Here is a 13,350-nt window from a genome sequence, read left to right as displayed (position 1 = left end):
ACCATCTTTTAATAGGCTTATGCTAGAGGAGTACGACGGCTTGCTGAAATAATTGTTAGGAGAAGGCCTTAACCAGTCCTCAAACCAGTTTCTAACCAGCACTGTTAGAAACAATCCTCGTAGTGATAATTGTATTTTACAAAATACCTGTAAAAACTATTATGGGTTCTATGTAGGGTAAACATCCAAAAATTTAAAATTAAGAATTTCGCAACATAAATACTCTGTAAGACACGGCCAATTGTCTAATGCTTTGTTTGTTCATTTGTCAGAAAATTCTCAACAAATTGATTGGGAGATTGCTTCTTGCCCACAAAGCAAATGTGGACATTGTGACGGTGTTCCCCCCCTTACGTTTCTCCCACGCCTGCAGTAAGAGTCATGTCTACTTTTCCCAAGCATTCTCTACGTAGCAGGCTTCAATTTGATATATGGGAGAGAGTGAAGTGTTCTCGGAGAGCCGAGAAATTTGTGAAATAGTAATATTTTGGCCTGTGGTATAGGCCCTTTAGGAAGCCAAGATGGCGCTGGCCTTCCTGATTCCCCGCCAAAACCGTGTGACGTCAGTGGCACCGGATTGGTCACCGACAGCAATGTGGCACCGAGAGCCAATGAAAACCTCCCGTGGCGAAAGTGACGTCACGAAGGAAGGGGGTCCAGGGCGCCCGTGCTGGCGCCATCAGTCAGACACGACACGTCAAAGAGGTTGGACGACACGTCAAAGAGGTTGGACGTGCGACGATTGGTCCTGTCAGTTTGACAGTTGTTTCCCGCTCCCGTGGATTTACGCGTCACCTGAAGTCTGCCAGTACTCTGAGAGGTCTTCCCTAGTTCATGTGTTGAACCAGAGAGGAAATCGACGGTTATTTGAGCAACAAGTGCTCCAGTCAGGTACTGTGCAAGAAGCAGTGAAGCCGTGCAGTGACGTATGTGACGTCTGTGGCAGTTCACCAGTTCGTGACGGCGTAGTGGCTGACAGAGCCACTGGGTAGCTGAGGAAGGAGAGGACTATTTGGGAATCCGGACGACTGCAGCTGAGACGTAGGCGGCAGCCGTTGCTGGGAGAAGACGACGGCCAGGAGACCGACTCCAACCCTTCAAGAAGTCAAGAAGGAGGACGGACCTGCAGAGGAAGAAGGCACGGAGACGACGCGCTAAACGGTGGGACGACGAGTGGTTCCGGTAGGACACGACGACGTGTGTGTGGGGGCGTTCCCGACACGAGGACCAGGAGCTACATCTCATCTCTCATAGGAGGATAGGTTGAAGTAGGTGTTTCTAGTTCCCTCCCCATTCCCCTTTAGTTAGCTATATTATTCGGCTATATTATCTAGCCTGAGGATTTTATATGTCGTGAGCAAGTCTCACCCATGTCATGGTAAAGCACCAGTGTGCAAGACAGTACTAACAAGAGTACTTGTAATATTCATGTTTATTATTGGTGTGTACAGGCACCAGAAACAAGTGATAAATTTTCTGTGTTTTGTATATCTTTCTACAGATTTTGATGTGAGCATATAGTGATAAATTATATATAATATTATGCCATTATTTGGAAGTTAGGCTACGTGCCCAGAAACTATTTATTTTCCATGTATTGATGTTTGATTTAGATACATCATATATGTCTATGTTCATGCAGTGATAAATCATTTGTGAGTACAGTGAATTATTGCGTTATCGCCCACGAGAGAAAGTACTGAAAACTCCAGTGTTTAATGCTTCATAATATGTCATTGAATGAAGGGCAGTGAAAACCATTTCAGTGAGTCATTGTAGCATTGATTGTAGAAACGACTGTATGAGCCCGAGTATAGTGTAACTAAGTAATACGTGCTATTCGTGCCAATATCGAGTGTGCGAGTTTCTAGTAGTATTGGAGAACTTAAAGAAACAGTGCGCGTGAATCTAGAAACAAGCAATAAACTTTCGCACGGGGTCCAGGCGATCAGCTGTTCTTGACACTTGACGAGGAGGGGAGGTGTTGCCACTTAGTGAGTGCATACTATTCTTGGGAACTACCGGCCGCAGCCAGGATCAGTTGATTTACTTATTATTGTTTGGCCTTGTGACATTTTTCGTGCATTTTAAGTAAAATACAAAATTACCTTTGTGTTTTTATCATCTCCTCCATTGATCTTGTGGCTATATTATACTGGAAAGCATAGAGTGATAACAGTAAGTACCTGCCTGATTCCTGATCTTTTGAGTGTGACCTTGCCAAGGCTACCACTAATTCCACCAGTCCACTGAGGTGTTACTGGCCACCTAAAACACCAGTTGGCGACCTTGTGGTTAACAGTAGAGCCCGATTGTTGGGGAGGGCACATGACAGTCAAGTGAACGAGTCGTGTTCCCACTCCTTCTCAAACAGAGGCCGTTGAGATTGACTGGGAGACTCTCCTGGCGTGCAGTGGCGCCGTGAGGATCGAGTGAAGACCCGCAGGGCTACGGTGAATGACCTTGAGATAACTATTGCTCACCCCAGAGTAAGAATAGAGTAAGTGAAACCCCAACATTGGCGACCTTGCCAGGATTAAGTACAGTTAAGGTTGCTCACCGGGTAGAGAGAGAACTGAAAACCCCAACAACATGTTGCCTTCACATGCCCACTTGGGAACTGTCAGCCCCAAAGATCTCAGAAAATAGGCAAGACAACAACGTGTCTTTCTAGGCGATTATAACAATGCACAAGCAACAGGGCTCCATCAAGGGCCGTGGTCGGGTCTACCTATCGACGCATTCACGCCTGGAATGCGGGTAGGAGAGTGGCAGCCACTACCACCGGATCCTCCGACTCTACCAATTCCCCGAGTTGCTTGTTCTTTTGAAGGCAGATTGATGCTGCAAAGTCGGGAATTTCTAGTCCACCATCCTTTACGTCGGCATGGAAGATAGCATTAGGGGTATCGTGAGGCAGTCGTAGTCAACCACGAATTGTGTGCCACAACCGCCTGTAAAGCCTCGCTAACTCCGTCTTAAACATGAGTCCGAGAACAAGCCGGTGGTTCATCTTGGGGATTAGGTGGTGTTTAAGTAAGTATTGCCTCTGTTGGTGTTTGAGGGGGGTGGGGGGGGGGTCCTGGGTGATGTTAGTCAGGCCGTACTCAAACAGGGAGCCATAGGATAAGCGTCTGCCTCTGACCCTGATAAGTATGCCTAAGTACTTGTACTCATCCGCCACACGCATATTGCCAATTTCATCACCTCCGACAAAATATTTCCACCTAATGGGAATATCCCACCAAACACACACCGAAACTACGACGTTGGCACAACGTTCGAGCAAGTTTTAACACCACCTAACCAGTTATAACAACCAATATAGCAAGTTGTAACAACGTTCTAATACGGCATAAACACGTTAAGCCAAGATGTAACAACTTTATTTCAAGTTGTAACAAGCGGAAAATAGAGACAGTTTCGGTTTGTGTTTCCAGGGATGCTAAGACTTGTGATGTGCATCAATTGCTATACATAGCGTAAGGCACTTAGCAGCGTTCACTTTGAGGCCAGAACATAAGAACAAAGGTAACTGCAGAAGGCCTATTGGCCCATACGAGGCAGCTCCTATCTATAACCACCCAATCCCACTCATATACTTGTCCAACCCGCACTTGAAACAATCGAGGGACCCCACCTCCACCACGTTACGCGGTAATTGGTTTCACAAATCAACAACCCTGTTACTGAACCAGTATTTACCCAAATCTTTCCTAAATCTAAACTTATCCAATTTATACCCATTGTTTCGAGTTCTGTCTTGTGTTGATACTTTTAATACCTATTAATATCTCCTTTGTTATGTCCATTCATCCACTTGTAAACCTCTATCATGTCACCCTTAACTCTTCGCCTTTCAAGTGAATGCAATTTAAGCTTTGTTAATCTTTCTTCATATGAAAGATTTCTAATTTGGGGAATTAACTTAGTCATCCTACGCTGGACACGTTCAAGTGAATTTATATCCATTCTATAGTACGGCGACCAAAACTGAACTGCATAATCTAAATGGGGCCTAACCATAGCAAGATATAGCTGAAGAACCACACCAGGTGTCTTGTTACTAACACTTCGATTAATAAATCCCAGTGTCCTATTTGCCTTATTACGAACATTCATGCATTGATCCTTTTGTTTTAAATTCTTACTTATCATAATTCCCAGATCCCTTTCGCAATTCGACTTCGCAATCTCAACACCATCTAGTTCGTATCTTGTAACTATCATCATTACCTAGCCTCAAAACTTTACATTTATCAGCATTAAACTGCATCTGCCAATCCTTGACCATTTCAAAACCCTATTTAGATCAACCTGAAGTGATAGTGAGTCTTCTTCCGTGTTAATTTCCCTACCGATTTTTGCATCATCGGCAAATTTGCAAATGTTGCTACTCAAACCTGAATCTAAATCACTGATGTATATTATAAACAACAGAGGTCCCAGGACAGAGCCCTGAAGCACTCCACTTACAACATTTTCCCACCTGATTGATTGATTGATAAAGATTAAGCCACCCAAGAGGTGGCACGGGCATGAATAGCCCGTAAGTGGTACAATTTTTTTTTTCTCAGTATTCTGAGGTTACTTTTAACCATCAAGCTGTTATCGCGGGGGAGGATACTGCTTCACAGTCTTTATGAGGGTGTCCAGCTGCTGAACACCTTTGTTTACCAGGAGAGTGGCTGTGTTGATGGCTTCAGGGTGGCCACTGCATGATTCAGGAACTCTTAAAGCTCTTCTAAGGTCATTGGTTGCTTCACATTCCAGTAGAGAGTGAAGTAATGGCTTTTCTGTGACAGTTTGGCAGAAGATGCACTCTCTCTGTCGGGGTTCACCAATCTCCCAGTTGCATCTGTAACCTAGACGTAGTCTATATAACCTAACTGCTATTTCCCTGTGGATTCCTTTTGGGATATTTAACCTTTCTAATTTGGTTGCCTGAAGATACCATGTTGCAGATGGCGAACCTTCAGCTATTCTCTGGTGCAGGTAGGCTTTGTTGAGATGTGAGAGTTTTTTGGTGATGATGTTTTTTATGTTCTCTAGGCTGTGTTGAATTGTTTTATGTATCACTGGATGACGAGTTGCCAATATAGCAATTTCATCAGCTTTTTCATTTAATGGGATTCCAATATGGGATGGGATCCAGTTTAAAGTTATGTTGAGTCCTTTGCCTTTAGCGACTGCTTCAAGATACAAAATGGTGGTAATTATTTCCACATTATCTTTCCACTGTTTTTGTCCTAGTATTTGAAGTGCACCACCCTGACTTAACCCCATTTATACTAACTCTCTATTTCCTTTGGAATAGCCATGCCCTAATCCAGCATAATATAGCACCTCCAATACCCTGAGCCTCTATTTTTTTAATCAGTCTTTCATGTGGCACCGTATCAAAAGCTTTGCTAAAGTCAAGGTACACGACATCACAATCCTTACCACTATCACCTGCCTCAACTATGCTGGAATAAAAAGATAGCAAATTTGTTAAACATGAACGGCCATTTGTAAAACCATGTTGCGACTCATTTATTAATTTGTGTTTTTCAAGATGAAGACGAATTTTATTTTGCAATTATCGATTCAAGTAACTTTCCTACAATAGACGTTAGGCTAATTGGTCGATAGTTTGACGCAAGTGATCTATCTCCTATCTTAAAAATTGGTATCACATTAGCAACTTTCCATAACACAGGCACTCTGCCTAACTCTATTGATTTATTAAATATGGTTGACAGTGGGTCACAAAGCTCCTCTTTGCATTCTTTAAGCACCCTGGCAAACACTTCATCCGGCCCTGGGGATTTGTTTGGTTTGAGTTTAACTATTTGTTTAAGAACATCCTCCCTGGTAACTGCTAAACTCGTCAACCTGTCCTCGTCCCCACCCACATAGACTTGTTCGGCTGAAGGCATATTGTTAAGTTCCTCTTTAGTAAATACAGATATAAAATATTTATTAAAATACTACTCATCTCTTCATCATTATCTGTTATTTGACCTGTCTCAGTTTTTAATGGACCTATCCTCTCCCTAATCTTTGTCCGGTATAACTGGAAAAACCCTTTAGGATTTGACTTTGCTTGCTCTGCTATGCGAACTTCATAGTTTCTTTTTGCTTTCCTCATCTCTTTTTTAGTATTTCTAACCAGTTGTACGAATTCCTGTTCTAAACTGACTTCCCCATTCTTAATCCTTTTGTACCACGCTCTCTTTTTACCAATAAGGTTCTTCAGATCCATTGTTATCCACTTTGGATCATTAGTATTCGATCTATGCAATTTATATGGTATACTACATTCCTGGGCTTTGCTTAGAATATTTTTAAATAGGTTATATTTTGAGACCACATCGAAAACCCCTTTTACGTCACCTATCGCTGGGTTCACGTCTAGCTCTAAGACCGGCCCACACCCCATATCCAAGACTTTCCAATCTATTTGACCCAATAAATTTCTTAGGTTATTGAAATTAGCTTTTCGAAAATCAGGTACTTTAACAGAATTTTCTCCTACAGATCTATTCCATTCTATGCTAAATCTGATTTCTTTATGATCACTATTCCCTAGCTCATTCCCTATTTCGATGTCCTTAATTAGTGTTTCCCTGTTATTTAACAATAAATCAAAAATATTATTTTCCAGCGTTGGTTCCTTAATGTGTTGCGTAAGAAAGCAATCGTCAATTAATTCTAGCAAATCTTCTTCTTCATTATTCCCTGTTTTGTTCACCCAGTTTATTCCACTAAAATTAAAGTCACCCATGACGTAAATACTGTTAGATCTAGATGCTCCAGATATTTCATCCCATAGATGCTTTGCTTCCATTCTGTCTAAATTTGGTGGCCTATATATAACTCCTATTATAATATTATTTGCTTTTTCGTTTAATTCTATCCAAATAGTTTCTGTGTGTGGCTCAGACTTGATTCCCTCTTTGAGACTACATTTCAAATTGTCCCTAACGTATATGGCTACTCCCCCTCCTCGTCTAATATATCTATCTGTGTGAAATAGTTTAAATCCATTTATTTGATATTCAGCTAATAGTTCTCTATTTTCTACATTCATCCACGTTTCGGTAAGCGCGATAATATCTATTTTTTCTGTGCAGACAAGAGCATTTAATTCGTATATTTTATTTCTTAGACTTCTACTGTTAGTGTAATATACCCTAAGTGAATTGTTATTTTGAGGCCCTTCAATTTCCCTGATCATTTTGCCAATTCCTTTCTCCCCCAAACACATACTTTTATTATCTCCTTCCTCCAAATCAATTCCCATATTCCCTATTATGAACATTCATACACTGATTTTTTGGTTTTAAATTCTTACTAATCAACTCCCAGATCCTTTTCGCAATCTCAACACCATGTAGCTCGTATCTTGTAACTCTTATCATCATTACCTAGCCTCAAAACTTCAGGACAGAACCTTGAGACACTCCACTCACAACATTTTCCCACACTAACTTATCCCCATTTACACTAACTCTCTCTTTTTTGTATATCCATGCCCTAATCCAACTAAATATTGCACCCTCAATACCATGAACCTCTATCTTTTTAATCAGTCTTCCATGTTGCACTGTATCAAAAACCTTGCTAAAGTCAAGATTCACAACATAACAAACCTTACCACTATCAACTGCATCAACTATGCTAGAGTAAAAGACACCAAATTCGTTAAACATGAACGGCCATTTGTAAAACCATGTTGGGAATCATTTAATAATTCATGCTTTTCAAGATGAAGACAAATGGTATTTGCAAATATCGATTCAAGTAACTTTCCCACAAATAGAGGTTAAGCTAATTAGCCGATAGTTTGATGTAAGTGAATCTATCTTCTTTCTTAAAAATTGATGTCACATTAGCAACCTTCCACGACTCTGGCACTCTGCTCGACTCTAATGATTTATTAAATATGATAGACAATGACTCACAAAGCTCCTCTTTGCATGTTATCTTGAGATGATTTCGGGGCTTTAGTGTCCCCGCGGCCCGGTCCTCGACCAGGCCTTCACCCCCAGGAAGCAGTCCGTGACAGCTGACTAACTCCCAGGTACCTATTTACTGCTAGGTAACAGGGGCATTCAGGGTGAAAGAAACTTTGCCCATTTGTTTCTGCCTCGTGCGGGAATCGAACCCGCGCCACAGAATTACGAGTCCTGCGCGCTATCCACCAGGCTACGAGGCCCTCATGTTGATCATATAGTTCTCAGGAATCAGAATACAAACTGAGGTGAGTATTCCAGACTGATTTGGTGTTTATTTTGAGGGTTATCTGGGAACCGAATTCTTAATTATTCGCCCCTGCTACCTAGATAATTAACTCGTAGATAATTAGCCTAAGAAGTCTTCGGCTCCTGTACTGAAATAAAATAAATATGTTTATTCAGGTAAGGTTCATACATACAAGTGATGTTACATTAATGGATTGATATATAGATAGAGCTAGTACATACAATGCCTAAAGCCACTATTACGCAATGCGTTTCGGGCAAATTTGTGTAAAGTTGTGTAAACTTAGTTGTGTAAAATAAAAGTACAATATTTAGCTAACACTGAGACAAGATTAAACGTGTTTATTAAAGAATTTATTTTCATCAGTAACACAAAGTTGAGGAGTAACGTTCAGATACGAAGCTTTATCGTGTTATCGTGATATGTGACGCAATTCTGATGGCAGTTAAAAGCATTACGCAACAAACTGACGGAGAACTGATTAACAATAAATATTTCTAACATTATGAAACACAAATTAATCACTTCCGCAGTTCTCTCCACGTGACTTGGGCTGTTTCCTCTGCAGTCTTGATACCTTTGATCCTTTTACTGAAATTTAAGCAAATTAGGTTATAGCAATGTGCTATCACAGACATAAGAAGATAGCAACAAAAGCCCACACTTAAGTATTTACGTATTTCATGTAAAGATTTGAACTGCATTAAGTCCTACCAGGCACTGTCCCGGGGGCACTGACCCGAGGGCACTGTCCTGAGGGCACTGTCCCAATGGCACTGTCCTGAGGGCACTGTCCCAAGGGCACTGTCCTGAGGGTACTGTCTTGAGGGCACTGCTCTGAAGGCACTGTCCTGAGGGCACTGTCCTTGGTCATTGTCCTGAAGGCACTGTCCTAAGGGCACTGTCCTTGGTCATTGTCCTGAAAGCACTGCTCTGAGGGTACTGTCCTGAGGGCACTTTCCTGAGGGTATTGTCCTGAGGGCACTGACTTGAGGGCACTGTCCCGAGGGCACTTTCCTGAGGGTACTGTCCTGAGGGCACTGTCCTGAGGCTACTGTCCTGAGGGCACTGTCCTGAGGACACTGTCCTGATGGTACTGTCCTGAGGGCACTGTCCTGAGGGCATTGCCCTGAGGGCATTGTCCTGAGGGTACTGTCCTGAGGGCACTGACATGAGGGCACTGTCCTGAGGGCACTGTCCTGAGGGCACTGTCCTGAGGGTACTGACATGAGGGCACTGTCCTGAGGGTACTGACCTGAGGGTACTGACATGAGGGCACTGTCCTGAGGGTACTGTCCTGAGGGTACTGTCCTGAGGGCACTGTCCTTTTTTCAGGGATATTCCTGCGCGGGCCCTAAGCCTCTTGCTGGCCCACTGGGCGGGCCCTAAGCCCCTTGCTGGCCCACTGGGCGGGCCCTAAGACTCTTGCTGGCCCACTGGGCGGGCCCTAAGCCTCTTGCTGGTCCACTGGGCGGGCCCTAAGCCTCTGGCTGGCCCACTGGGCGGGCCCTAAGCCTCTGGCTGGCCCACTATGTGTTGCTTGTTTCTGTTTTACTTGGGCGGAGTATGAGTATTTATGACTCGTAAGGTCGCCTCAGTCAGATTTTGCCCCATGTGTTTAACAACTTCTTCTGCTCTGTTGAATGTAAGTTGAAATTTTAATGGGTTTGTAACTGTGCACTGTGTTAGATAATGTTCCAGTGGTCTGTTGGGCATTTCTCCACAGTGCTGACATTTCCTCTCATCTTCCGAAACCTGTAAGCCTATTTCCCATGCACATGGGTATCCAAGCCTGATGCGATGTAAGTGTTGTTGCTCTACTGTTCCCTTTCATCAATCTAAGTGGTTCGTTGTTAGTTGAAGTCTTGTACCAACCCGCAGATCGTGATGTTTCAACTGCTGTGTTGTGGTCACTGTACATCTTTTGCATTGCTCTGTTTCTAATTACTTTCTTAATCTGTGATAGACTCTGTGGTATGTTAATGTATACATTTCTCCTCTTAGTTGCAAGTTTTGCAGCTTCGTCTGCAATGTTATTTCTTATTATTCCCACATGACTTGGCACCCAGTTGATAAGTACCCATCGGCCTTGTCGTTTGAGAGTTTGCATTAATGATATTATATTTGTGATCAGATGTATGTTATCACATATGTGTTCTTGTTGCAAGGTTTCAATGGCGGTTCTCGAATCTGTATGTATGATAACATGTTGTCGGTGTTGAGTAAGAGCATGTTCCAAAGCCTTTTGAATGGCTAGCATCTCTGTTTGTAAAGTCGAACACCCATTTGAGAGCCTCCAACTATGGCACTGTCCTGGGGGTACTGCCCTGAGGGCACTGTCCTGACGGCACTGTCCTTAGGGCACTGACCTGAGGGCACTGTCCCGAGGGCACTGTCCTGTGGGCACTGTCCCGAGGGCACTGACCTGAGGGCACTGTCCCGAGGGTACTGTCCTGTGGGCACTGACCTGAGGGCACTGTCCCGAGGGCACTGTCCTGTGGGCACTGTCCCGAGGGTACTGCCCTGAGGGCACTGTCCTGACGGCACTGTCCTGAGGGCACTGTCCTGACGGCACTGTCCTTAGGGCACTGTCCTGATGGCACTGTCCTTAGGGCACTGACCTGAGGGCACTGCTCTGAGGGTACTGTCCTGAGGGCACTGTCCCGAGGGTACTGTCCTGTGGGCACTGACCTGAGGGCACTGTCCCGAGGGCACTGTCCTGTGGGAACCGACCTGTGAGATTTATATTTATTTAATTTATATGAATTTATATTTACGTTAATTTATATACTTCGATAGCAATTTGTATAATGATAAGTGGACTGTATTTCTGCAATAATCTCATAATCTCACAAATCGATCCTCTACACATTAGGGGGGGTTTATATTAATTGTATATAGATGCAGCCAATCAAACTACAGTATTAACTACATACATTGAAAAGGTTCCTTATCTTATAGTACAGCAGGTTAGTCCACCAGGTATAACTAGGGTGTAGACACCAAATTATCCTCTTTGAGGTAGCTTCCATCACCCAGTAACTGATGCACAAAGCCTTCCTCGTCTTGACCTGTTAAAAGGGCGCTAGCTGTAAAACCAGAAACCTATATATGACAAGTTATATAAGAGAAAACACTATACATGGAACCTTAAAGACCTGGCTTAATTACCTTTAGTTTGAGGCTCCCACGTGCTCTAACCGGATCACCCTATATAATGACATTAATGGCCATAAATGAAAATAAACGGGTTTCGGAAATAACACTTAACTTGATTTGTTGACAGCGTGTTGAAAATGGTACACCCTTGGTTTCCATAACACTACGTCCAAGTAAAATTAACAGGAGCCGCATTTGCTCCTGTGAGCCTCTGGTCTAGTATAAACAACAATGGCTGCCCTCCTTCCTCCCTGACGCCTGGCTTACATTGTCCAGATTTCAGAAAGTGATAGAAGGGTCACATTTACTCTACTTTAATATTGATAATTAAGTTAATTTATATGAGATGTTTTTCTGATGGTAAAGTCCAAAGACTAATGTATTTAAGAATAATTCCCACCATAATAGGTGGTGAATTATAATAGTATGTGGTGATGATATCCCGTTTTCTTTAGACGGTAATTCCACTACAAGTTACGTTTTCTATGGGTTAACTTGCTTATACAACACAGCTCTTATCTGTCTGTATGATATATTAAATGGTGTCGGATTTTCCGACATGTCCCGAGGGTACTGCCTTGAGGGCACTGTCCTGAGGGCACTGTCCTGACGGCACTGTCCTTAGGGCACTGTCCTGTGGGCACTGTCCCAAGGGCACTGACCTGAGGGCACTGTCCCGAGGGCACTGACCCGAGGGCACTTACCTGAGGGCACTGTCCCGAGGGCACTGACCTGAGGGCACTGTCCCGAGGGCACTGTCCTGAGGGCACTGTCCCGAGGGCACTGTCCCGAGGGCACTGTCCTGTGGGCACTGTCCCGAGGGCACTGACCTGAGGGCACTGTCCCGAGGGTACTGTCCTGTGGGCACTGACCTGAGAGCACTGTCCCGAGGGCACTGTCCTGTGGGCACTGTCCCGAGGGTACTGCCCTGAGGGCACTGTCCTGACGGCACTGTCCTGAGGGCACTGTCCTGACGGCACTGTCCTGTGGGCACTGTCCCGAGGGCACTGACCTGAGGGCACTGTCCCGAGGGCACTGACCGGAAGGCACTGTCCCGAGGGCACTGACCTGAGGGCATTGTCCCGAGGGCACAGTCCTGAGGGCACTGTCCTGACGGCACTGTCCTGTGGGCACTGTCCCGAGGGCACTGACCGGAAGGCACTGTCCCGAGGGCACTGACCTGAGGGCACTGTCCCGAGGGCACTGACCTGAGGGCACTGTCCCGAGGGCACTGACCTGAGGGCACTGTCCCGAGGGTACTGTCTTGAGGACATTATCAAGGTCTGAGTACATGGTCTGGTCAGGAGTTACTTCACAAGGAAAAGTCATTTATCAAACTGTTAAATTAACACTGACATTTCAAGGTGTCTTTTCCGATTATAATCCAGATATGATAAAAACAAATAAACTCAAGTCCGTTTCCCAGAGCTTCATGAGTCAAATTAACGGGGTGATTTATTCAGTTGCATTAATATATTGAGTTTAACATGATATGAACATGTTGCAATGGCAGCGCAGCTTTCTGAGTCATATTGGCGCTAAGTTAAAGGTATTTCTATGACCATTGCAAACGGTGTGTATGCATTCTCTTATGCATAATGTACTGTGCCTGGTTAAGCTGCGATTATTTAGTTACTCACCTCTAATTGTATTTATTATATTCAATATTGAATCGGTTCCTCTGGTGTAGGTATTGGGCTTAAAATCTTGAATAGATTATTGAGGCAAGACATAGCAATACCTACCATACCTGGATGGGCCTCCGGGCGCTCTTCTGCTCCCCGAGCCCGGCCACGATAGGTTCTTCAGCTTCCAATATAGTTCACCGCCTAGACAGCCTCTGAGTGTGTATATACACCGAGAAGCTGGGGTATACACCTCTGAGTGTGTATACACCGAGAAGCTGGGGTATACATCTCTCAGTGTGTACATACACCGAGA

The 13,350-nt window shown here is 43.9% G+C and overlaps 1 protein-coding gene across 1 annotated transcript; it reads right to left on the bottom strand.

Moving 5' to 3' along the window:
- Positions 1–10,550: 10,550 nt before the first annotated feature.
- LOC123748182 (aggrecan core protein-like) lies at positions 10,551–12,683 on the bottom strand. Its single transcript, XM_069325088.1, has 2 exons — positions 11,998–12,683; positions 10,551–10,983 (listed from the first exon to the last, which is right to left on the bottom strand). The coding sequence occupies exons 1-2, from the start codon at positions 12,681–12,683 to the stop codon at positions 10,551–10,553; spliced, it is 1,119 nt and encodes a 372-aa protein (XP_069181189.1).
- Positions 12,684–13,350: the final 667 nt, after the last annotated feature.

Source organism: Procambarus clarkii, chromosome 15 (assembly GCF_040958095.1).
Source record: "Procambarus clarkii isolate CNS0578487 chromosome 15, FALCON_Pclarkii_2.0, whole genome shotgun sequence".
Classification (NCBI taxonomy): Eukaryota; Metazoa; Arthropoda; class Malacostraca; order Decapoda; family Cambaridae; genus Procambarus; species Procambarus clarkii.
Note: the sequence above shows the minus strand (reverse complement) of the source record. Positions and strands in the feature narration are given on the sequence as shown.

Excerpts from the sequence above, each read along its gene's own strand:
- LOC123748182 (XM_069325088.1), bottom strand. The coding sequence starts at position 12,683 with ATGTCCTCAAGACAGTACCCTCGGGACAGTGCCCTCAGGTCAGTGCCC. Across the intron at positions 10,984-11,997 it reads AGGACAGTGCCCTCAGGACA|GTCGGTTCCCACAGGACAGT; the intron begins GTGCCCTCAAGG and ends TAAATCTCACAG.